General features: G+C 30.6%; 14 protein-coding genes across 14 annotated transcripts, besides 2 other annotated features; 6 read left to right on the forward strand and 8 right to left on the reverse strand.

The window, feature by feature from the left end:
* Positions 1-3: 3 nt before the first annotated feature.
* TVAGG3_0235990 (nuclear chaperone required for maturation and nuclear export of pre-60s ribosome subunits) lies at positions 4-3246 on the reverse strand (the record flags this gene model as incomplete). Its single annotated transcript, XM_001305611.1, has 1 exon — positions 4-3246. The coding sequence occupies one exon, from the start codon at positions 3244-3246 to the stop codon at positions 4-6; it is 3243 nt and encodes a 1080-aa protein (XP_001305612.1).
* A 182-nt stretch (positions 3247-3428) lies between these two features.
* TVAGG3_0236000 (nuclear chaperone required for maturation and nuclear export of pre-60s ribosome subunits) lies at positions 3429-8519 on the reverse strand (the record flags this gene model as incomplete). Its single annotated transcript, XM_001305612.1, has 1 exon — positions 3429-8519. The coding sequence occupies one exon, from the start codon at positions 8517-8519 to the stop codon at positions 3429-3431; it is 5091 nt and encodes a 1696-aa protein (XP_001305613.1).
* Positions 8520-8578: 59 nt separating this feature from the next.
* Positions 8579-8980, reverse strand: TVAGG3_0236010 (nuclear chaperone required for maturation and nuclear export of pre-60s ribosome subunits; the record flags this gene model as incomplete). Its single annotated transcript, XM_001305613.2, has 1 exon — positions 8579-8980. The coding sequence occupies one exon, from the start codon at positions 8978-8980 to the stop codon at positions 8579-8581; it is 402 nt and encodes a 133-aa protein (XP_001305614.2).
* A 201-nt stretch (positions 8981-9181) lies between these two features.
* TVAGG3_0236020 (nuclear chaperone required for maturation and nuclear export of pre-60s ribosome subunits) lies at positions 9182-11671 on the reverse strand (the record flags this gene model as incomplete). The annotated part of the gene is made up of 1 exon (XM_001305614.1): positions 9182-11671. The coding sequence occupies one exon, from the start codon at positions 11669-11671 to the stop codon at positions 9182-9184; it is 2490 nt and encodes an 829-aa protein (XP_001305615.1).
* Positions 11672-12139: 468 nt separating this feature from the next.
* Positions 12140-12248: a mobile genetic element.
* A 1920-nt stretch (positions 12249-14168) lies between these two features.
* Positions 14169-14576, forward strand: TVAGG3_0236040 (ankyrin repeat protein family; the record flags this gene model as incomplete). Its single annotated transcript, XM_001305615.1, has 1 exon — positions 14169-14576. The coding sequence occupies one exon, from the start codon at positions 14169-14171 to the stop codon at positions 14574-14576; it is 408 nt and encodes a 135-aa protein (XP_001305616.1).
* A 680-nt stretch (positions 14577-15256) lies between these two features.
* On the forward strand, positions 15257-15865 carry TVAGG3_0236050 (small Rab GTPase Rab7c; the record flags this gene model as incomplete). The annotated part of the gene is made up of 1 exon (XM_001305616.1): positions 15257-15865. One exon carries the CDS (start codon positions 15257-15259, stop codon positions 15863-15865), a length of 609 nt encoding a protein of 202 aa, XP_001305617.1.
* Positions 15866-16646: 781 nt separating this feature from the next.
* On the reverse strand, positions 16647-18143 carry TVAGG3_0236060 (metallo-hydrolase/oxidoreductase family; the record flags this gene model as incomplete). Its single annotated transcript, XM_001305617.1, has 1 exon — positions 16647-18143. One exon carries the CDS (start codon positions 18141-18143, stop codon positions 16647-16649), a length of 1497 nt encoding a protein of 498 aa, XP_001305618.1.
* Positions 18144-18507: 364 nt separating this feature from the next.
* Positions 18508-18969, reverse strand: TVAGG3_0236070 (RWD domain-containing protein family; the record flags this gene model as incomplete). The annotated part of the gene is made up of 1 exon (XM_001305618.1): positions 18508-18969. One exon carries the CDS (start codon positions 18967-18969, stop codon positions 18508-18510), a length of 462 nt encoding a protein of 153 aa, XP_001305619.1.
* A 333-nt stretch (positions 18970-19302) lies between these two features.
* On the reverse strand, positions 19303-19595 carry TVAGG3_0236080 (DSS1 SEM1 2 family; the record flags this gene model as incomplete). Its single annotated transcript, XM_001305619.2, has 1 exon — positions 19380-19577. The coding sequence occupies one exon, from the start codon at positions 19575-19577 to the stop codon at positions 19380-19382; it is 198 nt and encodes a 65-aa protein (XP_001305620.1).
* A 425-nt stretch (positions 19596-20020) lies between these two features.
* TVAGG3_0236090 (uncharacterized protein) lies at positions 20021-21093 on the reverse strand (the record flags this gene model as incomplete). Its single annotated transcript, XM_001305620.1, has 1 exon — positions 20061-21089. One exon carries the CDS (start codon positions 21087-21089, stop codon positions 20061-20063), a length of 1029 nt encoding a protein of 342 aa, XP_001305621.1.
* Positions 21094-21664: 571 nt separating this feature from the next.
* On the forward strand, positions 21665-22108 carry TVAGG3_0236100 (uncharacterized protein; the record flags this gene model as incomplete). Its single annotated transcript, XM_001305621.1, has 1 exon — positions 21666-22058. One exon carries the CDS (start codon positions 21666-21668, stop codon positions 22056-22058), a length of 393 nt encoding a protein of 130 aa, XP_001305622.1.
* Positions 22109-22611: 503 nt separating this feature from the next.
* Positions 22612-23005, forward strand: TVAGG3_0236110 (uncharacterized protein; the record flags this gene model as incomplete). Its single annotated transcript, XM_001305622.1, has 1 exon — positions 22612-22866. The coding sequence occupies one exon, from the start codon at positions 22612-22614 to the stop codon at positions 22864-22866; it is 255 nt and encodes an 84-aa protein (XP_001305623.1).
* Positions 23006-23430: 425 nt separating this feature from the next.
* Positions 23431-25173, forward strand: TVAGG3_0236120 (N2, N2-dimethylguanosine tRNA methyltransferase family; the record flags this gene model as incomplete). Its single annotated transcript, XM_001305623.1, has 1 exon — positions 23435-24844. The coding sequence occupies one exon, from the start codon at positions 23435-23437 to the stop codon at positions 24842-24844; it is 1410 nt and encodes a 469-aa protein (XP_001305624.1).
* A 205-nt stretch (positions 25174-25378) lies between these two features.
* Positions 25379-26772: part of a mobile genetic element that runs on past the window's edge.
* Positions 25623-26573, forward strand: TVAGG3_0236140 (uncharacterized protein; the record flags this gene model as incomplete). The annotated part of the gene is made up of 1 exon (XM_051227505.1): positions 25623-26573. One exon carries the CDS (start codon positions 25623-25625, stop codon positions 26571-26573), a length of 951 nt encoding a protein of 316 aa, XP_051112491.1.

Below are 26772 nucleotides of genomic sequence, written 5' to 3' on the forward strand. Positions count from 1 at the left end.
TTTTTATGATTTTGAATCACATTCATCACAATCATACAATTTGACATGTTTCAAATAATAATCCGATTCAAAGGTGAATCCCTGATCAGCCCAAAATGAAATACTACCACCTTTCTGCCTGAACATTTCAACTGTCTCAACAAACTGGTAAGCGTGTGAGAAATCACTTGTATCTCCTCTGATTTGATCAGATTTATTCTTAATGTTTGGAAGAACTTCAGCATCTGATGGTTTTGCCTCTTTGCCATTTGAGCAAATAACCCAAACTTGGTGGTTTGTTCCTGATAATATTTCGGCAATACAATTGCAATAATTCTGAGAAACTGTGACTGTAAAGCCAAGGTCTCTCAAACGGCAAATAATTCCATTTTCATCATTCAAAGTTTGGAATGTGACATCTTTGTCTGTTTCCGGAGTATCTTTATTTCCTTGATTTTGAATACCTTGATTTCCTTGATTTTGAATACCTTGATTTCCTTGATTTTGAATACCTTGATTTCCTTGATTTTGAATACCTTGATTTTGAATACCTTGAGGAGGTAGTTGTTGCGATGATAATGGTCGAGATGGTGGATTTGGTTCTTGTTTATTTTGTTCTCCTTCTTGGTTTACTGTTGCATCGTAGAGTTGGCAAATGAGAATCTTATATGGCCATTTTGCATTCTTGCCGAGATCTTCATCTGGGAGATTACTTTTAGGCTCTTGACCTTGACCTGATTTTGTTGAAGGAACATCAATATTTGTTGTTTTTTCGTTAATGTAGTAGCCACGAGCTGCATCAAATATCTGGATCTTTTCCAATTTATTAGTGAGGTCTGTGTAAAATCTGTTATCTTTGTTACTTAATTGACCATTGAGTTCTTCAATCGAGATTTTCTCTGGTAAAACTGGGGAAGTTATTTCTCCTTCTGTAATTCCTTCACTTGTATCTAAATGTGATAATTTGCTGAAGCACTCTCCAATTTTCAGAGGATTATCTGACCAAACAGATTTACTGAAAACTTTCGAGATATTCTTCGGACAAATTCCTACTCCAACACCAATTGTAGATGTCTTTAATGACTGCACTGTGGAGATGCATGTTCCAACTGCACCCATCTCAGTCTGATAGAAATGGGCACTTGTGATTGCAATAAGAACAGATTCTTGTTCTTGTTGTCTGCACCTGATGTTGTATGCAGCTGTCAATGCCTGAGAGAATCCAAATACTGTTTGAGATTGTATATTTGCTGCTGTTAACCATCTATATATTTCTGTGAAAACTGGGGAGTTATCAATGAAAATGTCTTCTTTCTTCTTGTTGATACAAACTGCAACTGGACCGGTGGAAGTTGCCAAAATTACTGTGATTGGACAGTTGCATTCTTTGAATGCAATTAATGTGCTGAAGACAGTTAATACTGTAGTATTCATTGAGAGCATTCCAGATGATGATTCTGTACAATCAATGACGAAAAACAAGGAATAACTTGGTACATAACCTGCCTTTTTTTCGAGTCTAAATCTCTGGTCTTGGCCATCTGTGATTATGAATCTGATTAATCCTGGCATTGATATTCCGTTGCCTTTCTCTGATGCGATATACTGCATTGCTTTGTTCGGAGAGAACATTTCTTCAGTATTGAAGTTGTCCGAAATATTTCTTTCGAAATCTTCCAAATCAAATTCCGAATTATTTGATTTTGGAATGAAATCAAATTCACTGTTATCTGTAACTTCGCAGATTCTTGTCATCGATGTTTGTAGATTTTCTGATACACAAATAAAATGAGAGTTTGTGCTTTGAATATGTTTGGGAGAACAAGTGATTTTGATCTTGTTTTGCGATAAAGACAATTTAACTGTTTTTTCTTTGTTCTCTAAGTTTCCTTTACTGAAACCTTTGAAGAACGTTTCAATGAACTTTTCACATTTGTCGAATCCACCTTCAACAATTTTGTTTACTTCATAGAACATGTTCTCATATTCTTCGTTTAGGCGTTTGTATTGATTTACAATTGGATTATTGAATTCTTCAGGTGGTTGGATTAACCAAGTACATGTTGAATGAGTGTTTTTATCCCATCTTGACCATGATTTTACTGTTGTGTTCAAGAGGTTTCCATCTGAGAAGACGAAGAAACTATATGATGACTTTAAGTCTTTATTTATTATCTTTTGAATGGCAATAAATGGATCGGATGATAATCTCTTTGTATCGAAAGTTTCAAGAGCAACTTGCAGATGCTTTCTCTGCAATTTTTCAGATAATTTCTTGATTTCCAAGTATTGGAATTCTCTATCTGCGAAAACAACAAGTCTGTATTCAAGTCCAAGTTGAGAACATGCCATTGCGAAAGCAACAAAATACAACAAAATGTCGCGCTTGATATCTTCTGGTGTGATTGATTTAATATCAAGCAACAAAACAATTTGGGAATTAGTGTTGATTTGTAATTTGTTTGCATAATTAACAATGTTGAAAGTGGTTTCTGTTGCATAATCAATGAATTTATCAATTGGTAATTCAGTATCTGCAGCAATATCATCGATTTTATCAATTCCTAAACCAGGTTTATTTTCCATGTCCTCGGAATAATTTTGTGGTTTATCAATGTTGTCAATCATATATTTGTAAACGTCTTCATCTTTGACTGGTCCACTTCCTCTTCCTTGTTGTGAATTTAAGCTAATTTTAGGTTCAAGCTCCTTCTTTGGAATAACTGTGACAATTGTACCATTATTTTTATTTTCTTGAGGATTTGGTTTCTTTTTATGATCTGGAAGATTTGGTTTTAATGGCATATTGAGATTTAATGGCTTCCTTGAGACCATTACCCAGTCTTTCTTGAACTGTTCAACAGAAAGCAATGACTGCTTTGGCTTCATGATAGATTGAATAAGATCACTGTTTTTAAGATCTTTCTCATTTATTTTAAGATTTTGAATCTTGCAACCAGACTTATTCAAAATTTTGAAAAGTGAAATGAAACTGTTGTTGAATTCAATGCACTGAGACAAGAATGGAGTTGTTTTTAGTGTAGATCCGTTGCTCGACCATGCATAGAAAGCTGCCAAATTTTTGAACTGTATTTCTGCTTGAGAATTTGGAAATCCTATGGTATAATCTTTGTAATTTGACATTATCAAAACAAACTTTCTGCATCTGGAGAGAATTTCAGAGATTTTTTCATAAATTGCTTTTGCGGATGTTAATGCTCCAAATGAGATTATTTCTTCATCGAATTCTTCATCATTTGGAACCATGTCCAATTTCAATATTGGTTCATTTGCTTCTTTTAATTTCGAGTTAATTCTTTCTGATATTACCTTTCTTTCATCTGGACTAATAATCCTTGTATCAAATGTTAGTTTGTGTAAACTATCAGCCTTGATTTCAGTTACAATTGTTGTGCTGTCGGACGAAGTAAATTTTAGAATATCTTGTTTCAATTGTTCACTGTTTTGGCTTTTTGATTGTTAACTTCGCTCAGATCAAATTTTATGTTTCTTTTGCTATTAACATCGTTAATATTAAATTGATCATCATATGTTAATTGGAAATCATCATTTTTGAGTTTATCGAATTTCTCCTGCATTTTCTTAACAATAAACTCCTTTATTGATTGTTCTCTATCTTCTTTCCTAACGAAATTCTTGATTTTGCTGTTAATGATGTTAATTGCATTTTTTCCGAAGAATTCTTCCAATTGAGTAAGAAGATCCTTAAGATTTGTTTCTGGCATTTCTTTAATATTTGCTGCAATTTTACCAAATTTAGGATCAGAAGCAGGAATCCAAAGATTATTATTGATGAAAAGCAATAAGCACTTATCATTTAACTCCTTTTGGTATGTGCCTTTAACTATCTTTGGTATGGATTTGATTTTATTTGTGGTCAGAATTGTTCCATATCCTTTTTCGTCATAATAAGCATGAGGAAGCATTCTATTCTTGTGATATAAAGAATAACTGATATCATTATAATAGCAATTGCATTCTCCAAATTTAAGAGGATTTCCCCTTTCTGGACAAATTATTTTCAAAGGAATTTCTTTTTTCCATTGGAATTGTTGGCCATCAATACTAATTTCCAGCATTGATTTTTCATATTGATTGCTTGCAATTGACTTTATATCGACTTCAATAATAATATGACCTTGATGTTCATCGAATGAAGAAGTAATCTTCTTATTAATGAGGCTGACATTGTTTAAACAATCTTTAATAGTAATCCTTGGTTCTTCTCTATATTTCATGAAGAATGAAACAAGGAAACAGTATTTGTTATACGTGTATCCAATCTCTAATTCATTTTTAACTGATATTGTTTTATATGGTGGATATAATGAATTAAAGAAAATTTTTCTATTATACAAATTAGATGGAGTATTGATTTTGACTTGAGAATTTTCCAATGGAGTGTGATACACGTGGAAAGTAATACCATCGATCAAATCATTTTTAGAAGACTTTTGAAAAACAATTGTTTTGTCATTATCTTTCAATTGTATTGGAGATTCTGGTAACTGACATTTGACATTTTCGATCAAAATTTTTTGTTTTGGATTTTCTTCTCCTGTAATTTCTGGGATAATATTGATATTATCTTCTGCGATAAAATCTTTTTCAAAAGTAATTCCGTCCCTGTGATTGATAAACTTGTTTCCACGAGAATCAAGGAAAACAACAGAGTCAATGAAATGAGCCTTGACTTCATACTCAATCTTTTTAGTGTTGATGTTCATTATTCCCGTGAAAGTCATATCTTGTATTATGTCATTTATTGGGAAGATTAAATTAATTTGTGCATCCTTCATTTCATAAGTTGGAGTTGGTGTTTCTTGTGATGTTGGATGAAATTCGATTTTAACTTTTGAAGCATTTCCAAAAACATAAACAGGAATGCAAATTGGAGTTGTTTGGATGCCTCTTAATATGCAAGGAACATCAGATTTGATGGAACTGAATGTTGGAATAACATTTTCTTTATCAACATTAACAGCTGCCATGTTAAACGCTGAATTATCGGCCTTAGTGAAGTCAATTTTAATATTAGGCTTCTTAGCCTTATTATCCTTATTATCCTCGTTAGAATCTAGGGTTGGTTTATTGTTTTTATTTTTAGGAGGTTCAAATTTCTGAAATGGAAAATTATCAATTTTTTGGCAAACTTCTTCAAGATTTTCGATACATCTATCATATTCTTGGATTTTTCCTTCAAGATCCTCTAATTTCTTTTTAGTATTAGATGCCGTAATATCTGGATTTATCCTGTGTTGAGGTTTGCTAAATTTGTTTCTAAATTCCTCTAAATATGGTTTATCTGACTGTTTGTTTTTGACAAATTCTGAAAGATCATTGAATGTATATTCTGTCTGGTTTGAAACAAAAATTACTGAGGTTTCATCTTCATAAATACTATCCAATGCTTTTGGATTCTTTTTTAATAACCTGTTGAAATTTTCCCATTCAAATTCTAACATTTCAAAATTAATTCCTTCTTCTTTTTGGGCAAATTTAGAAATTTTGATTGTAAATAGATTCAAAGGTTCTTTAATTTCAAGTTCATTGATGAATTTATGTGGAACAACCAAAAATGTGTCCTTATGTGGTTCAATATTGTAGTCAACTTTGTTTTGAGGATTGTTTTTATTGATGAAAGAAATTGATTTATATTTCCAATCATGGATATAAATTAGTCCAATTTCCTCCTCAAATTTAGTTGAAACTCCTGAATCCAATTTATTCAGGAATTTATATAATTCCTTTGTCTCTGGGTACACAGTTAATTGTTGTGAATTAGGATCCCAATTGAATTGTGTCATTTCACTTAAAATTGATTTCATAATGGTTGAATAATTTTGGTAGGCCTCAACAATTTCTTTTGAAGAATCGTCTTGTTCAAACTGATTTCTGAATTTCAATGGATCATCAATTTTCATTGCCATTTCAAGTTGTAGAAGTGATTTTTTGATTTCGTTTTCTTTTTCTTTAATATTTTCAACGCATTTATTTTTCTTTTCCATCAATTTTTCATTCTTATCATTGAGATGATCATGAACATATCTAATATATTCTCCAATTGGATCCAATAGATAGCTTGTCTGTCCACAAATAAATGAATCCCATTTTTCTTTTGTCAAAGGATTGTATTTTTCCAAGCAGTGAGATAAGTAATCTCCAATAAACATGTTGGCTTGCCTGACATATTGATCATTTGATTTATATGTTGCAGCTTGTATTATGCAGTCATGCAACAAACATGTGAAGAATTCCTTGAAACAATATGGTGGATTTGACAAAGACAATGAAACAATGATTGACTTCTTGTTTTCTTTAACTGACAACAAATTTTGAATTGAATTGTTGACAGATTCTTTCATTTCACTTGTGAACTTATCTGTTTCGAAAACGATTTGTTTGAAAGAAGAAACAACTCTGATCATGAACATACCATATGTCAATACTTTATTTGATCCGTCAAGAAGTTTATAAAAGTCTAGATTCCGAATCAAGAAAAGACCTTGAGCTGGAAATTCATCAGTATATGATATTATTTTGTCATTGGTTTCAAATTGAGGGAAATCTCGAATGTCGTATTTCTTTGATGTGGCCTTTGCAATCAAATTTTCATAGTCTTGACTTCTTTCATGAACTTCTTTCATATATTTCCTCATATCTTGGACTGTCATGAAATTAGTTTTATATATTTTAGAACAAATTTTAAGTAAACTTCTTTCTGGGAAAAATGGAATTCTTATTGGCAAATTAACATCATATTTCTTATTGTATTTAACAATAAATTCATACCAGCTTGGACTAGGAAGTTCTTTTTGGTTTATATAGCTGTTTACCTTTTCAATGAGATTATTAACATTGAATAAACTCCTGTCAGAATTATAAATTGCGTTCAGGTATTTGTCAAAAATATCAAAAAGTAATGCATTTGAATCATACATATTCAAAGTTAATGAAATACCATCATAAGTCTTAAAGATATCTCCTATGTTGTAGCCGCGATTGTGTAATACTAAAAGACTTGAAATGCAACTGTTTGTATTCAAGAGATTGCCGAAATGATACAAATCAGAAGAGAAATCCATTAATGCAATAAACCAGTCAGATTGATATTTGTTTTCTGGATCAGTCTTTGTAACATAAGAAGAAAGTTTATCATAGGAAACTATATTTGGTGACTTCGCTTGTTTGATTACTTTCTCTTGATCGATGCCAGCTGGAACCCAACCAATTGTTTCGGTCAAATCAAACAAAAATGCTAATTCTGGATGAATTTCCTTCAATTTATCCCACTTCCTTTCATCTTCATTATTAAGATTTCTCTTGTCGTATTCATCTTGAAGTTTACTCAGAATTTCCATGAAATCTTTTGGTAATCCGAAATCGTATTTTTTGAACGATTTCGCAATGAGATCGATGTTGTAAAGTTCAGTCAATGAATTATTATTGAAGGAATTAATTAGATGTGATATTTCAACTGTTTTTGATGGTAATAAATCTTTCTTAATAATCATTGTTGTAAATTTATCAAGTAATGTAAGTAAGTCATGGCTTTTTATTTCAAAGCATATTAAGTAAGCATCGAAAATATGTTTGAATATTCCATCAAAAAGTTGTGAAATAACACTAATATTTGGAACATTGAAATATAAATTTGGATATCTAAAAATATTGTTTTTGATTTCATCAGAAATATACTTCAAATCAATGTTTTCTGAAGCGAGTTCACTTGGTAAAACAATGCCTTCGTATGTAGGATATGTTTGAGAAATGAATGTAAACTCTGCAACGATCTCATTCAAATTAGAATCCTTTGATCTTTGACAATTGGCTATTGTTAACTCTTTGATTTCTTCGATTGTGTTAGCATTAAGTTTAGAAAGTTGTTCAACAATTTGATACAATCTATTCAAATAAATGAAATCGATGAACCAATTTGGTTTTGTTACTGATTTGAAATCTTTGACCCAATTATTCAATAAATCTATTGCATCCAAGATGTCTTTCAACTGTGCACATTCAATGACTTTAAATACATCAATAATTGGCTGATCATTTTGTATTCTTTCTTCAATTAATTTCTTAAATTCATCGCTATCAATTAATAACGATAAATATAATTTCATTAATTCCTTAACAAAACCTTTATCAATTTTTTGAAAGAAAAAATTATAAATCTTTTGATTAAGTTCAGACTTATCATTATCTATTTCGTTAAGATTCTTATTGTAAGCGATTGTCAAAGCTCTCTTGATTTGCTGGGAATCAACATCTTTATTATCAGGTTGACTATAATAAGTAATTAATCTACAAATTCTTGATATTGATCTTCCTGTTATTTCGTAGCTTGAATCATTTGGATACTCCTGCTTCAGCCAATTGCGAATTTCACAATGACAAACTCCGATTCTTGTAGCAATTTCAATCTTATCAACTGTGGTATCAACATAATTAGTGTCTGGAATATTGAGCATTGCTATTTCTGCGATTGATTTATAATCAATATCAATTGGATCCATCTTTAGAATAGCGCATCTTGAAAGGATTGTTCGTGGAAGAGGAGTCTTTTTATGTGTTGCTACATCATTGTATGTGAAAATGATTCTAAAGTCTTCATTGATCTGATTTTGAGGAATTTTTGATTTGGTTGAAAAGTGACACCTTCACCAACTTCATACAAATTCAAAGATGGTTCGAAATCAAGCAAAGTAATGATCATTTCCAAAATATTTGGAGGACATGATTCAACACCATCGAATAAAACCCAATCGCCATTCCTCATTGCAGTAATCAAACCGGATTCTGAATATTCCATGTTGTTGATCAAATGGCTGGCTTTTGTAATGATTGCTTTCGCTTCTTTTCCAATTTTGATTGTGTTTTCATCGTTTGATGCTTTGACAATTTTGTCAATTTCATTTGCCAAAACTTTGAGTTTCTTGACTTCAACATTTTTATTATTGTTTCCAGAAATCATCATAGAGAGTTCATTAAAAGAAGGATCTTCGGAAAGCTTGGTTAAAATCTTATTAATGTTTTGTTCACTGATATATTTCGATGGTTTATATGATCCAGTGATTGCTGAGATTGATGTATCAGCGTTGACAGGAATAACCACTAATTTCTTGTTGATTGCTTGCGCAAACAATCTGACTGTATAAGTCTTTCCTGATGCTGTTCCTCATGTAACAATCAATGGATATCTCTTGAGTTTATTCGCTGCCAAACAATAAAACAATTTTTGTTCGCTTGGAGTCAGTGTCACAAGTTTTTCTTGGAGATTTAGAGCAAGATTGGCATTTTTGATTGGTACTTGAACTATTAGATCACCAACCTTTAATGTGGATCCGCCTGGTGCATATGAAATATCTATTTTGCTCCATTCCTGATTTTGTTGGTTCTTTCGATCTTTGAAAGTGATTTCTTGAAGCAAATTCTTTAGATTTTTGAAATGATATTCCAATTGAGAATACATTTGGCAGTTTCGTGCAATATTCATTTCAAAGTAATTAACAGGTATCTCGGAAGTATTCTTCAAAATAGATTCACAAACAGCTCTCATTTCATTTGAATCGTATTCATCTCTTCTGAAGAAAATTGCTGATTTCTTAAGAGCAGGAGAAACATTTCCTGAAGCAATACCAATAATAGAAAATCTTCCTTTCTTCTCTGATTCTCCATTTGTCCTCATTATTTTCGATTCAGGGTTGTTATCGAACAAACTTGTTAAAGCATCAATTAAACTTGGTGATGCTAGATTCAACTCTTCAATGATGATTAATGATCTGTGATTTGATTCACTTGCTGCTTTGAAGAGTTCTGTTGGAATATAATCGAAAATTTTGTTTCCGTTTATATCAACTTTGATTGAATTTCTTCCAAACAAATCTTCAACAGTTGTTGATCTCGACAACTGGATTTTGATCACGTGACTATTGTTTGCGAAATCTTTCATCAAACTCGCAACATAGTCAGCAAGCATTGACTTGCAAGTACCTGTTGGTCCTTGAATAATGATTGGAATATCTAATGACAATGCTGTGAAGATCTTTACACACAATGTTTGTGTTGTTTTTGTGAAAACAATATTTGAATTTGTTGGATCAACAGAAGGAGCTGAATAAGAAAGGATATAAGGATTATCTGATTTCAAGTATCCATCATCTATTTTCAAAGGTGTTTTGAATTCTTCGCATTGATTATTTTCTGTTCCTAAGATTTTCGCAGCTTGTACTTCTAATTTTTCTTTAGAAATTTCTTCAGAAGAATTCAAAATTTTGGTTTGAATTGCTTGGATTTGATCAATGATTGATTTCATCAAAATCAATTTATGGATATGGAATTTAGGATCTTTAGCATATTTATCAGATAATCCTGTGATTGTCTTTTTCTCTGCAACAGTATATGGTTTGATAGAAATGATGTTAAATCTTGATTTCATGGCTTCAGAAATCCTATTAAAATCATTTAAAGAACTCAAAGCAATGATTCTAAATCTATATTTTGAATTTTGATCGAGATTTATTTTGATAGTTTTATCATTTTCTGGAGTGATTGTGTTCGTGTAATCTTCAGTTAATGTTAATTCTGGTTCTATTGATAACAATTCATTGAATCTTTCAATAACAGATGTTGGAGGTTTTGAAAAATTCTTGATGATTATAGGAGATTGTCTGAAAAGATAGTGAGTAATTAATCCAGGTTTGAAAACAGTTGTGTAATCACCTATCGCTGTATTTGGTATATCAGCAATTAATTGTTTTGTGATGTAATCAACAGATTTCTTGAGATAAGGAACATCAATTTGTTTTGTGAATTCAACTAATTTATCTAAATTTTCTTTATTTCTTACAAAATTCTTCTTGAAATCTGTGAATTTCGGATATAATTTTTCATTTGAAATCATAATTGTATGAAGTAAATCAAGCAAAATCCTTTCATATGTCTGTTGTCTGACATAAGAAACTTGGCCAATTAAAGAAGCTGTTGTTGTTTCACTTCCTAATGTTACTTGGCTTGGAGCAACTGTTATTGAATTTGCCAAAAATGTCTTGAATGATGATTCTCCAACAATTAATAAAGGATCAGTTGGAGGAACTAAAGAAGCCAAGAAAACTGCATTCCAAAATGATGAAATTGATTTAGGAACTCTTTTGGAATTTTCAATGTTAAAAACAGATCTAATTCTAAGAATACCTTTGATTACATAATTATCTTGAGGAACTGCATCTGCAGATAATATTTGAACCAAATTATCGATGTCTGTATATCCAAATGATTCTCCAACAACTTGACAAATTGTTTTAGTTGATTTTTCTGGATCAGGACACATCATCCATGACATAAATAATGCATGCATCATTGCGGATGGAGCAATAGATATTTTATTCAATTCATCATTACTTTGAAGGAACTCAATAGGCTCAGAATTTTTAACTCTTCGGCAGAACCTTCTAACTTCTCTAAATGACCATGGACGGATTTTGTCATCCTCTTGGAATTTTTTGTTGATATTTATGACAAAATCTGTCAATGCATTTGTTAATAATGGCAAATTGTATTCAGAAGTAATTAGTTTGATAACTGCTTTGATGGAGTTGATAGGGAATGGATAATCAAAGCAAACAACACGTTTAAGAAGTACTTGTGGTAATGGCTTCCGACCAAACATCGTGTTATCGTTCTGACAAACGATGAAAAAGTATTTTTCATGGATTTTTGTTGTTCCTTCTGATGGAATTTCTATTGATTCTCCTGGTTTTTGTTCTAAAGCTATGATGAGGGATTGAAGTACATTGATTTCTGCGAGATTTGCTTCATCAGCTATGAAGAAACCTCCTTCTTTGATTGCTTTTAGTAATTGACCTTTTGAATTGTTCCACGAGAAATTGTGATGTTTCCTATCAAATCGGACAATTTTGTTTCTGCGTTGAAAGACACTTTATAGGCATTGAAATTCAATCCTTTTGCCAATGAAACAGCTGCTGAGGTCTTTCCGAAACCTGTTCCGCTCTGAAGAACAATGTGTTGGCCAATGTTTTGCATCAAAATAATCAATGAAACAATGTTTGAAATCTTAAGATATCATATGAGTTCATTTTTGAAGTTCTTTGAGAAATTACTCTTTAACAGATTGTAATACTTGATAGTAATGTTACCGAAGCTACAGCCTTATAAAGGGCCGTTTTCCCAAGATACTTGAAAACTTCGAATATCTTGGAACAACTGCTCTTTAAAAGACTATAATTTGTATAAGCTTGGAATCCATTATAAGCTACTTACTTGAAATATCTTCTTCTGAATATTATCAAAATACTTTGACAATATCCATAAGAATAAGCCTCAAATAAGGTAAAATATCCAATGTTCTGATGGGTAATGACTATTTATTAACGAATATTTGCAGTTTTAAGAAATATTTTGTAATTTAAATTTTGACTTATTTTGAATTTTTAAAATTCGTTTGATTTAGTTTGTTGTATTTCATTGATAACAATATAAGTAATTCGATATGATCTATCAATATCAGCCCGCATTTCCGTATTTATTTGTGTAATAATTTTAATTTATTTATGATGCTTTTTTGATTTAAAAAATAACTATTGGAGATAATGCATCTGACATATCTCTAGCTTTCTACATCATACTTACCGATTTTGAAGCCAAGAATAAAAACTTTCTCATTGACTTACATGAAATGTACGTTTAAAAAACGATTATTTAACAAAACTGGAATCGACTCTGAATGACACCGGAAAGCCAACCAATGATGAGAAAAAAGTATTAATCTCCAATAATTAGAACTTCAAGTTGAAATTCAACTTCGGAAATAAGATAAATAAACATTTCTAACTTTACAATGGAAAGAAAATTGACGATCTATAGGTCTGGACAAAATCGAGAAAAAAAAACTTTACCATTGCAGCGGATTCCATGCGGACTTACCACTGGTTACCGTATGAACAGACCTAGCCATCTATGTTGAAAATGATAAAAAAGGCAATTTACATTTTGAGTATCGATTATTCTTCATTCAAATGTCAATTTATGGTTAAATCAAATATAATTACAATCATTGTAATAAACTAATTTTAAATGGTTTGTTTTAGGCGTGTAAAGATTCAAAAATGTCATAATCTATTGAAAATTTTTCGATTTCAATGGTTTACGAAAATTTCAAATTACATATGAATTCTCTCCCTCCTGACATTGGAAACTATACTTTTTGTGAGTTTCTTGGGAGAGGAGAGTTTTCAGAAGTATATAAAGTTCTAAACAAGCAGAATGTCTTTTGATTACCGAAGTTATATGATGAATTCTTCGAAAAACGGAACTTCTGGAATGAAATCTTCGATTGTAACTAACTCTAGGAACCCTTTGAAACTTGTTGTTCCCAAAATTAACCAGAATAAGGCTCATGAAGTTCCTCCTGCTATATTAAGAAAGAATCATTTATAAATATGTTTGTAATATTATTATTTTTTAATTTAAGATATATTTTTTAATATCATTATTTTTCACATTCACAATGCTATTCTCTGTTATGCCTTATACTTGAATTCAAGCAAAAATACTTTTTCAAATATTTCAAGTATAGATGCATTGTATTTAAACTAGGTAATTTTCCGGAGTAAGGAAACTTTACTACAAAGAATTAACAACTGCCAAACATGTGAAAAAGTAGTTTTAACAATTAATAATGTCCAAATATTAATTAACAAATACTTTGCAGTTAGTAATGTGCAGATTTCATTTCATCACATTTCTTCGAAATTGATGAGAATAAACTCATAACAGTTGCCAAAAAGTTTGGACTTGACATCATTCAGAGAATCATCTCTAGTAATAAATTGAAAATAAAAGATGAAGACTCATTGGTAAAATTTATTATTTGCCTGGTTAAAGAAAATGAAATTTTCTATGATTTGATCGATCAGATTCATCTAGAGTTTTGCAGTCAACATATTATTGAAGAAGTTAAAGATATAAGTAATCCGGAGAACTACATTTATATCATCAAATCATTTTATGATTCTTTATTGAGAACCATCAATAATATGCTAGATTTTGATGAATTTAAACAAAAAGTTTCTGAATTAAAGAAATCTAATGATTTCAAAAGAATCTATGATTTCTTAGACGAAATATCTAAAAAATACAATAAATTTATGATTAGATATGCATTCAAAGAAGGACTTTGTGAAGCAAAAAATCAAGATGAAAATTACATTCTAAATAATGCAGCGCTTGAAGGAAATCTCAGGATTATTAAATCTCTCATTGAATGTGGATGTAAAGTAGATCCAAAGAACTGTCTTGGTTATACTCCACTTGTGAATGCATCAGATCAAGGTCATCTTGAGATTGTGAAACATCTTGTCAGTGCAGGAGCCAATATAGAAGAAAAGGGCAAATTAGGAAAGAATGCACTTATATGGGCCACAAGTAGTAATCATCTTGAAGTTGTTAAATATCTCATTTCTGTAGGAGCTAATAAAGATGCAAAGGATGATAATGGAAAAACTTGCATTGATTATGCAAATTCTGAAATTAAAAATTATTTAAATTCAGTTTAATATATATTACTGAATGGTTTTACTTTTTTTCCATTCTAGAATGATCCTTAAAAACTCTCTCAATTATCTAAATTAGAGAGTTATAGTGATATTTGAAGTTATATACTTCACATTTAATTTATCTTACTAATTCATCCAGATCAATTAAAAAAATGCTTATTTGATTATTTTTATCTGTTATACATTCAAAGGAATTTATAATATATCCAAGTGTTTTATGCACAAACTAAATTTTAAATAATTTGATAATTCTATAAAAACTTATAAAAAAGCTCTCAAATTGATAACATTGCAGATGGCATTTAATGAATCTTCATTTCACAATCTTAATGGCAATCTCTGATGAGGCTTCCCAGTCACTAGAAAGTAAAGTCTTTTCGGGGGGAAAAATCGAAATGAAGTCCCCAGTCATATGACCATATGAAAGCTATTGTATTTACTTTAGCAATTGTTTAGATTTTTGGACTGATACAATCTATCATAACTTTGTTTGCTCTCAGAAATGATTATTCAATTAAAATCTGTCCTCTAAAATTTTCAAAAATAATTATGAGTTTAAAAAAATTATTCTACCAATACAAAACATATTAAGCAAACAACCATTATATTCAATTTTGAATTCATATTAAATCTGACGGTTATTTTTCAAAGTTTTTCAATACTTTTTTCAGTCATTTAAAATGGCATCACGCGCACGGACTATGCTTAAAGTTCTCTTTCTTGGTGATACAGGAGCTGGGAAGACATGCCTCTTGAATCAATATGTTAGCAGAGAATTTTCATCTGACTATAAAGTTACAATTGGCTCAGATTTTACATCAAAACAAGTTGAAATTGATGGAAAATTCGTCACCTTACAGATTTGGGATACAGCAGGACAAGAAAGATTCCAATCTCTTGGTTCAACATTCTTTAGAGGAACAGATTGCTTGATTTTGGTTTATGATGTCACCAATGCAAAATCATTTGAAAATATTAATAAATGGAAAAATGATTTTGTCAGACAACTAGAACTTAAACAAGATTCAAACTTTCCATTTTTACTGCTTGGAAACAAGTGCGATATTCAGAACAAAGTTGTTCAGGCTTCAGCAGCAAGAGAATATGCCCAAATGAATGGAATGATATTCCATGAAGTTTCTGCCAAAACTGCTGAAGGAGTACAAACAGCATTTGAAGAGATTGTAAGAAAAGCCCTTGAAAACACTCATACTGATGAATTCGTTTTACCACAGTCAGTAATCAATATTGAAAAGAAGCAAGAAGAAAAGAACAAATCATGTTGTTAGAAAAAAAATGTTCTATCTCAGGGAACATTTATCATATTGAAAATCAGATTTTTGATTCTTTCATAAACTTATTTGAGTTATACACTTTTTTTAATAAAGTATAAGTTGATATATATAAACTTACACCCATCTGACAAAAATCAAAACCATGACAATTGATGTGAATGATCATTAAAAAATTTCCTTTAAACACAGGACTCGAGAACTAAGTCATATTTGCATTAATACACCAATAAAAGGAACCGCAATCAACTACAGATTCTTAAAACTCAAGCAACAAAGACATTTAGTACTCCCTTGATACATTATCAATATAGCATTTCCTGTTAAAAGAAATTGCCTTGCTTTCACATAAAATACTAGTGCGTTTATGTAACAACATATCATATTAAACAAAAATTACTAACATGCATAACTGAGTCAATATACATCACGAATTATAGAATAGGGTTGAATGGTGAGCAGATGATTGGTATATATATATGCTGTCTTATTTTCATCCAATGGTTTGACTTCCGACTTGGTATCCCCAATATCACTGTTGTTAGGGAGAGGGATATCTGTCAAGTCCAGCAAGAAATAATCATTATCTGGCTTTGTGAGTGACGCACAAACATATTATAGTCAACTATGCTTTATATCTGCAGAATACAACATTTGCAATGTGTTATTGATCAATCTTCTGATAAATTTAATATTGATTTAAAATGAATAAAAATTCAATCGATTAAAATAATATATTTTATACATAACAACTCTATTTTAATGAGTAAGATACAATTTATACATAAGAATGAACCTTTTTTGTGAGAAATTCAAGAATTACATCTTCAATCAATCCAGAACCAGTTTCAAGTGTAATATCATCATTTGTAAACAAGATAGAAGCCTTTGAATCACCCTCAACAAAAGGAAATTCGAATGTCAGCCTATTATCACTGAAATCAATGTTTTGTGCGCCTTGATCAGTCAAATAATAAACAATTTGCTCAAGAATAGGAGGACTGACAACGAAATTTTGAGATGTTGATGCAACTTTTGCATATTCTCCAACAATATTTCCGGAAAATACTGGAAAACGGGAATCTGCAAGCTGTAGCTCCTTGATATCAACCCATCTGACTAAATCTTCACTAATCGGAGTTTCAAATGGATATGGTTTGGCATTTTTGATTGAAAATGAATCCAATCTTTGGAAAATAGGCGGAATGATGACATTTTCACTCATCATCTGGTTTATGTATCTTGAAAGTGCCTGGTAACCTGAATTCATTGCATAAATATATGGTTTTGGCTCAGGAGAAATTATTTGCATGAAATCGCAACGGTTTCCTAAGAAATCTCTGGCCTGGACAATTTGTCCTATTGGTTGGTTCGGTGATGGACCAAACAAAACCGAAGAACCTTCTAATATATTTGAATCTACTTTTTCTGAAATTTCTAAGCCATTTATGGCCTCTGTATATTCAAAGGATGTGGCAATATCCATCAAAGTTTGTCCTCTATACGATAAATGAGCGAATCCGACTGATAATGCTGAAGTATATCTCAAATAACTCATTAAAAAGAAGAGAATATCATCTGTAAATGTGGGAATGACAACTTTCAAACCGTAACCGAGTTTCTCTTTGACCTTTGATGCAATGATTTTGATGGTTTCTCCACAATCAAATTCTGAAATTGCTGTAGGAACTACGCAGACAACATCAGGTGCCTTTGGAGGAGGTGGAAGTGGAGTAGCTTGGGAGTTCGAAACTATTGGACTGTAAGGGGGTGTAAATGTGGTTGATGTATTGTATCCAGTAACCAAGAAGGCTTTGAAAGATACTAATTCAGCATCTGTATTCTTTGTTATAAGCCAATTGCAGTTTCCAATACCGCATCCATTTGGCGTTGGAATGAAGCATAATTCTGTAAAAGTAAATGGTTGATGGAAATTAAGTGTTATGATTCTTAAATCAGTAGGTAACGGATTTCTGTTATTTGAGTCTATCATTCTATATTCTGTAATCAAATTTCGTCCAATTCGATAATTTGCTTGAGTTGTAACGATAAGTCCATGAAATTCTGGGATTTTCATAAGAGCTTCAACAAGTACATATGATCTTCCATCACTAATTAGAACTATATCGATGGTTGAATAATCAAAATTGAATTGACTTGTGAAAAAATTAGGCAGAAGATGTTCCGATGTGGGAAATTGCTCGAATAACGCAAGAATTTTAACTCCTAAACATTCAATTATTGTTCCATTATTCTTACAATCAACACGAAACATTTTTTTTTCTTTTATGAATACTAGAATAGACATTTGATAGCAAAAATAGAACTAATAAAGCACAAATATACGAACTCTTCAAGAAATTAGCAATAAAATGCATAATAATGAATTTGATTTTTTTGAATCTTAAAATTCATGAGCCATCATAGATACTACTGCAATTACATTTATGAATATTGCATATTTTCGTAGTGACAAACATAAATAAAAGAATTCATATGAAATATCTTATAAAATAAAGGTCATTAACATCTTAGATTCTGAAAGTAAGATATTTTTTGTGAAAACAGCAATTTTTATTCTTTTTATTTCAATCTATTTCGGTATTTTTAATTTTTCAAATATTTCCAACAAAAAAAATTTAATTGACAAGGCCTTGTTCGAACATCTGTCTGCCAGTAGGAGGCAAAGTTGAATCTTCCTTTGGGGCCATTTCTTCGTTGAATTTGGCCAGCCAAAGTAAGAAATTCTCTCTTGAGAATGGTGTAGATGTGACTTGTTCTTGTGTAACCTGGAAATCTTTCTCTGGGATACCAGCGAGGAATGTTATGCCATTTCCAACGAGATATGCAATCATTGATAATCCAGCCATTGTTCTTGCGACTTTAGTAAGGTGCTCTTCGAGCTTTTTACCAGAAATACCTTCGATTTTTGCGTGGACGGCCGGAATTTCGTCTGGATATTGTTCTGTTACAGTAAATGTCAATGTAGCGTTTCTTCCTTGAGTTGAAATAGCGATGGAGACAATGTTCTTTTGTTCCATCTTATAGTTATCGCCGTAGATAAGGGCAAGCTCCTCTTTCTCAAGCTCAAAGTTATTCATTCAAATTTTTTGGCCTATCGTCACCTTCGGCTATCAACCAAATCTCGTGATATAATTGATTCAATTCACGTACATTTTTGTCTATTTTACGTGGTATGACAGCATATTATTATAATTTATCATCAATCTCGATTTTTCAAAATTCGTCATCTCAATCATGATGAATTTCAGGTTAAAATCAACATTAGAAGACCTCAAAGAGATAGTTGAATTAATATGTCCACTATAATTCCTTATATATCTCAAAATAGAAAAATTTCAAAAAAATATTTCAAGAAAGGAATATCTTATGTAATGAATAATACGCCCTTGGAGTAAAGCCAAGTTCCGTAGCTTGATTTGACATTTATTTTTCGTATTTAAATTTTGATAACTAATAAAAATTTTTGTATTTCTAATAATAATAGTTTTTAATGTACAACAGCGCGTTGGGCTTTGAGAATTTGTGAGAAGTTATCAACAACATCGTCATCCCAATCATCAATAGTTTCAACGCGTTTCTTTTCTTCTGCAACTGGTCTAGAGGTAAATCTGAAATCTTCAAACTCATCATCATGCTGGATATCGATATCTTCCTGCTGTGGAGTCTGTTCTGCTGGTTTGCTCATCTCTAAATTATAAATCGGTTTTTGTAAACTTGCTCGAACAATTTGCTAAATTTTTTCCTGCATTTATTCAAATTGTGGAAAATAACATATTTATATGTGATTATACTAAAATCTTCAATTTCATCAATTATTCATATGGGATATCTTATCTCAATTTCTATTCCTATAGGAAATAACAAGATTTCTATATGAGATACATCTGTACGTATGATAAAACTTTCATACACCTGTTTCATGATGGCTTATTCTACTTGAAATTGCAAAAATATTACATTATTTGATACAATGATGAGATTAATAGAATTTATTAAGCGTATGTATATAAGATTAGCTGTCAACCTCTTTGGTAGTTAAAATGAATCCTGTATTAAATTTATTATTGGGGATATTTTAAAATAAACAAAGTTTGTATGCAAATTAAAAGTGTATTATTAAAGTATAAATAACATGTTTACAAAACAAAACGTATAGCGCTATTCTTTTTTAATTTGGAAAATTAAGATTCAAATAATTTGAATTTCTAGATCTTGTTGTTGATGGAGGCGGTGGAGCAACTTCATAAATGGATCTGCTATGAGTTCTCCAGTACTTATCCATATCATTTGCAACAGTTTCTCGAATTTTCAAGGCTCTATTTCTATTATCGAAAGCAATTGATCCGATATCAACTTTAGCCTTAAATACTTGCTGTTTTAAGTCTTTATCATAATCATAAAAGTCCCTTTCTGCAGCATGTTTAGCAGCAAGCATTTCTACAGCACGATTATAATCATTAGTCCAATTTCTTGCTCCTTCTTGGCGTTCTTTAAGTTCTAATTCATCTATCTCTTGTTTTAATGCTGCGGCTTTATCCAATTCGTTCGCATCTAATAATCTTTTCTGTACATGTTTTAATTCAATTAATTTTGTTGAAGGATGTGAATACATTCTGAGTTTAGCTTTTGAATGCCATTCTTCTTCTAAATCTTTCTTTTCTTTTTCTTGCCTTTCTTCAATGGATAAAAGCTTGTTTTCGTACTTTAAATTTAATTTATCTTCTTCTGCAGTCATTTTGTGATTGAAAATTGTATAATCTGTTTTAGAATATCCTTTTATAAGAAAGATTTCTGTTTGTTCCTGCTTTTGAGCTTCAATTTTCGTAGCAATTAGTTGCAATTCTTTTACATGATCAAGTGCAGCTTTAGCTTGTAGTGATTTGTTATAGTATCCTTTATCTATAAAGTATGCTCTTCTGTTTTCTAAGTCTTTTGCTACTAACGATAATTCATATGGTGATAAATCAGGTAATTTCTCTCCCATAAGGGCATGAGTTGCATATTTTTCAATTTCATCTAAATTGTCGTTGAGGAGAAGGTCTCTTATTGCTTTGTTCGACATTTGAGATTCGTTTGGTTTGTGAGAACATCGAGGAGAAACGATTTTAGGCCCTTTTCGATTTTGTTGGAAGAGAATATTATTGGCAGCACGCACATTGAATTTCATTGGGCGAGCACTTTTGGGATATTTATTCATTTTTTTTTGTAAAATTAAAATCTGACAAAATTCTAACGAAACTGAGAATTGTGCGGACGATAGAATAAGGTTAGAGTCAATCAAAAGAGCGAATAGAAGAATCATATCCTGCCATAAATAGCTACTAGTTTAAGGACTCTGAATATGGGGCCCGAAAGAAAGAATCGTTTCACAAATTGTGCTTGAATAAAGAAATCACACATGTTCTATTTTGAATTGTGAGCAAATGCAAATATTTCTACATAAATGTTAAGATTCTTGTTAAATTGTTTATGAAAGCACTTAATATTGAATGGAATTGATTTGAATTTGGACTTAGAATGAAATGTCTTATATTCTATACTTACACAAGATAAGAATATAGCAATTAGAAGAAAACTAGTTGAAATTCAAAATCAAAAATAGAAATAGGAAATATGAGTCATAAAGCCAATAAAAATGAGTAAAAATATATAAAATAAACTTAAATCTTATTGTCTATCATATGTAATATGAAAATATTCCATTTGATACAAATTTATGTAATTCTGCACTAACTCCGTGTTTTATTTTGAAAAAAGTGACAATATTATTGTAATGAGTTCGAGAAACAAGAAACGTGAAGATTTATTAGAGAGATTAAAGATACTTAAAAACAAGCTCCATGCAGAGCACTTGAATTGGGTATCTCCTAACAATAAAATAGAGAAATTCGAACCTGTCGAAATTAAACCATCAAAAATGCCTTCAAATACAAAAGCATCAACTGAAAGTTTGCGAAAGAAATGGCGTGAAATATTGGTCGATCAGAAAATACAAAAAATTCAAGATTACCGCACGAAAGATGAATTCCTTTCTTTATGGAAGTACATCAAGGGATATCAAGTTAATGAGCCACCAAACTTAGATAATATATTTTATATTAATAACGAAGATTTCATCAAAGCTCAAAGTTACGCTATTCATGAACTTATTGAAACAGATATTTAAATATCGTTTATGTATATATTTGTTGTGATTAAAAGTTACTATTACGAAATTTATACCTTTTCTCAATTTACCATTTTATTTTTTTTTAATATCTTTATTTATCTGCTGCATATTAATCAATCTGATTTGTTCTTAAGACTTTCCTATAAATCAGGAGAATATGGTAATGATAGTGGCTCCTAATTACTGATCTTAGCTAGTTTCAAATTAAAAGTCGACCTTGGCCTTTCATTTTCATCTTTTGTAACATAGTTATTATGGACATTCATAAAATGATAAATTATTAAACTATGTTTCGGCAATAAAATTTCAAACAATAGTATTGCTATTTGAAAGAATCGAACTTTCAAAACGAATTTACATCCAATAGAATGACATTTTTTATAATAAATCATGGTTGAAATATGAATATGGAGCAATGAAACTTCATCCACGAAATCTGAAAACCACCTGATTTTATTAGATACCAGATATATATTTCTTTTTCTACAAAATCTAAACCTTGCTTCGGATAGCAAAATCAAAAAAGTGACACGACAGATTCAATTTTTTGATGTTTCTCTTCTTTTTTGGCCTTCTCGGTTTTAGTTTCCGTCTCTTGGCAGATGAACCTTCAACAGATCCACCATCTAGAACCCCAATGCCAACTTCAAAATCAGGTGTTCCAAGCAAAGTTGCAGTTATTTGCTCAGTACTCGCCGCAATCTTAACAATCCTCTGTACTGTTTCAATACTTTGTATTGTTAGCAGAAAGCGCAGAGAACCAAAGGGCTACCAACAACCTCTTATCGAAAAATCTCTTATATAAAGTTTAAACGTTATACTATAGTAAGATCAAAATCATCATTTTTTATACAATGCAAGATTATAAATCTTCATATTATTTAAAAATCTTTTTAATTTTGTCTAATTTGTAATTTTTTTTTAACATGATTCAGCATAACGTCATTATAATCCATTTTACTTAGTATTCGATTTGATGAATACTGAGTTCATTTAAGTCAAAGTTAGTTGATAACGATTTTATCAAAATTGAATTGTGTCTAAAGCCAGGATATTATTTGATAGCTATAATTTTTGCTATAGGTATGTTTACAGATCTTAAATGATCGAGAAAACTAATATTTAAAATTCTGGGCTTTTATTTTTAAATATCATTAAAAATTAGTATATTAACAAGAATATAAAAATATTATATTTTTGATCCATTAACATTATTTTCTAAATAATTGAATTTTTATGATTTGAAATTTTAAATTTATGATATTTCTGTATTTTAACATTATAAACAGATACTTACATGTTAGTATTAATAAAATTCATATCCAGAAATGGTTTGAGTGATAAATTCAGCCACAAAAATTTTTGTCACTTTTATGGGCGCCGGAGAGAGTGAAGCTCTTATTGAAGAGGGCGATACAAAGATATACTTTCCCCCAAATATTGATAAATCAGAAGTATTTTATAATCCAGTTCAGAATTTCAACAGAGATATTACATGTTTAGTTCTTCAAGCTTATAATAACAGAGTTAAAAAGCCAACGAACTTATTTGAAGCCTTTGCTGCAACTGGTCTTCGATCAATTAGATATGCACGTGAAGTAACCGGATTTAATTCAATTACAGCTAACGATATTGATAAAAATGCTGGCTCTATTATAGATCGTAATATACAGCTTAACAAAGTCGATAATATAGTTAAATCATCACTTGGAGATGCAAACAAAGTTATGAACTCCCATAAAGGCGAATATCAAATTATTGATTTAGACCCATATTCAACAGTGTCTATCTTTCTCGATGCAGCTATCCATGCTGCAGCTGATGGTGCCCTTCTTTGTGTTACAAGTACTGATGGACGCACTTTATGCGGCCAACAACAAGAAGTTTCATACGGATGGTACAATGTCATGGTCCTAAATACAGAGTTTTGCCATGAGATTGGTATTAGAACCCTTCTTACGCTCATAAAACAAATTGCTGCCAGATATAAGAAGACAATTGAGCCTCTCATTTCATTAGCGGCCAATTTCTACTTCAGAGTATTCGTTATAGTCCATGGCAAGTCAAATGAAACGAAACATCTCGCTTCAGACAACGCATATTTATTATTTTCACCAGATTCTCATCTTTTCTGGCTACAACCACTTGGACGTGACATGTCCAAGGGAGAAAACATCACTGTTAAGCCAGCTCAAGTCACAATTCCCTCATTTAAAGATCCATATACAGAATCTCAGCTTCAACTCGGCGGACCAATATATACAGGTCCAATACATAATAAGGAGTTTATTCAGTCTCTTATTGACCTACTCCCAACAATGAAATTCTTCAAAACAACAGCAAGAATCGAAGCAGTCTTAAATTCATGCATCAGAGAGCTTGATTCACCATTTTACTATGATATATCAGTCCTCACTGGTATTATCCACAGTTCTACACCTTCCAGAGAGATTCTTGTCTCAATTTTAGAGAAATTAGGATATAAAACGTCCGGAACACACTGCAAACCAGGAATGCTTAAGACGGATGCTCCAGGAGAACTTATTTGGGACATCTTGAGGCGCTGGTACTTCGAAAATGACCAGAAGAAGCTGCCAGAGCAAGATAACTCTGCGAAAAAGATTCTTTCCGCAAAACAATCGACAGAGAACAAATTCACGTTTGAAGTTGATCCAGAAGTTAAGGAAAGAATCAGATTAGAGAAGAAGATCTGTAAATTCTATATGAATCCCGAGAAGAACTTTGGACCAAAGGCTGCCGCAAAGAAACAAAAGAATAAATAAAAACTTTTTTTTTGTTTAGTTTGTTTGTTTGCTTGTTTCTCATATTATCAAAATATCTTTATTTTAATAACAAAAATGTATAACAGTAATATCAGGCACTAGGTAATGAATTATAGTATCTCTTTCCCGATCAAAAATATTAGCTTTTTATTATAGAAGGTTAGTAGTATATGTGGACGGGTTGTGTGACTTTTTTTGTTACATCTATATATAGATGAAGGTATGTTTTCCCAGCCTCTATACATAGATGATATAAAATTTTTTCTTACGTTTTTTAAGTCATGAATTCGTAAGAAAGCGCGACATTATTAAATAAATTAGTAATAAATATTATACACTCAACCCATACATAATGAAATAAAAAAAAAATAAAATAAATATTATATACTAAACACATTAAAAAATTAACATTAATTTTAAAATAATTTATTTTTTCATCTTTTATAAAAGAAGCTATATATAGATGATGTCAGATATTCCGCGATTAATTAAACCGATTTTAAAAATAAAGATTGAGTTCAACATTGAACTTTAAGAAACTAATTATTTTCATGAATAAAAAATAAATCATTAAAAATTCATGTCTTACATTTCTGAATAATTTATTTTTATTTTGTGTGAAATGAGCGTCAAAACTAACAACGTTAAAAAATTGGGATTCACAAACGAGGAAATAAAGGATATATTAGAGGAGGCGGGTTATGAAGTTGATAAATATTATTTAAGAAATTGTCAAAAATTCGCGGAGTTTTTAAATGAATTTGATTATGGTGGAAAAATGAATAAAGATGATGTTATAAATTTCTTATATCCCTCTTCTAAAAAAGAAAAACCTAAAGAACCTGATGTTTTTCCTGAATATTATGAAGAACGGATTAAAGATGATGAATATGATGAAATTGAAAGACTGGAAAAAATAAGAGATGAAATAGATGAAAAAATTAAGGAATTAAGAGAAGTTGAAAAATATAATGAAAATGAAGTAGATGGTTTAATGAATATCCCAGCTTCGGAATCAGAAGTACAGAAATCTCATGAAGAAAGATATAAAAATTATGTCTCAGAATCAACACAAAATTTATTAGATGGTGAAATAGATGAAACACTTTCAGAAGAAGGAACTAAATTTATTCGTAAACATAAGTTACAATTTATTGATAATGAAGAATACCCTTGTATCCTACTTTCACCACCTTTAGATTCCGAAAAATTCAAAAAAGCTCTTAAAAACGTGACATATGCAACTAATACGATTAAGAAAGAAGATCATGATATTTACACAAATTATTATTTAAATAAATGCACGGGTGTTGATAAAGTTTTTGATTTATTAGATAAAATATCAAAAGAAACCATTGGAACCTATAAAATTTTGTGTGATTGTGGTTTCATTATTGAAGATACTAATAATGTTTCATATGAAAGAACAGCACCGAAGGAAGATGAAGTGGAAAGGTCTATACCATTCGTTATTAAGAACATAAAAGATATGAAAACGTATAAGCATTATATTTATTCATTTATTTCAGAAAAAATGGAAGCAACCCATAAAACATCTTCTCATCATTTTATAGCTATTCATACATTCCTTTTCAAAGTTGTGAAATTAAATAAGACAGGAATTAGATTTAATGTATCAGGGTACACATTCTTGAGTAAATTAAAATGTATTCGTCACGTCGCAGATGATAAAAATTTATGTATTCTTAATTCATTTTATGGGCTTTAAAAAATAAACTTTATTTTTATTTATTTTTTAATTTTTTATTCTTACATAAATGAACAAAAACAACAGCTAAAATGAATGATAATCAAATTAGAGCAGAAGGTAGAAGGTTATTTAAACGCTTCTATAACATTCCTGATGGTGTTAATCCTAAAACTCGTAGAAGCTATTTAAATGAAGCAATAGATGCATATGAAGGGTT

Source organism: Trichomonas vaginalis, chromosome IV, assembly GCF_026262505.1.
Source record: "Trichomonas vaginalis G3 chromosome IV, whole genome shotgun sequence".
Taxonomy (NCBI): Eukaryota; Parabasalia; order Trichomonadida; family Trichomonadidae; genus Trichomonas; species Trichomonas vaginalis.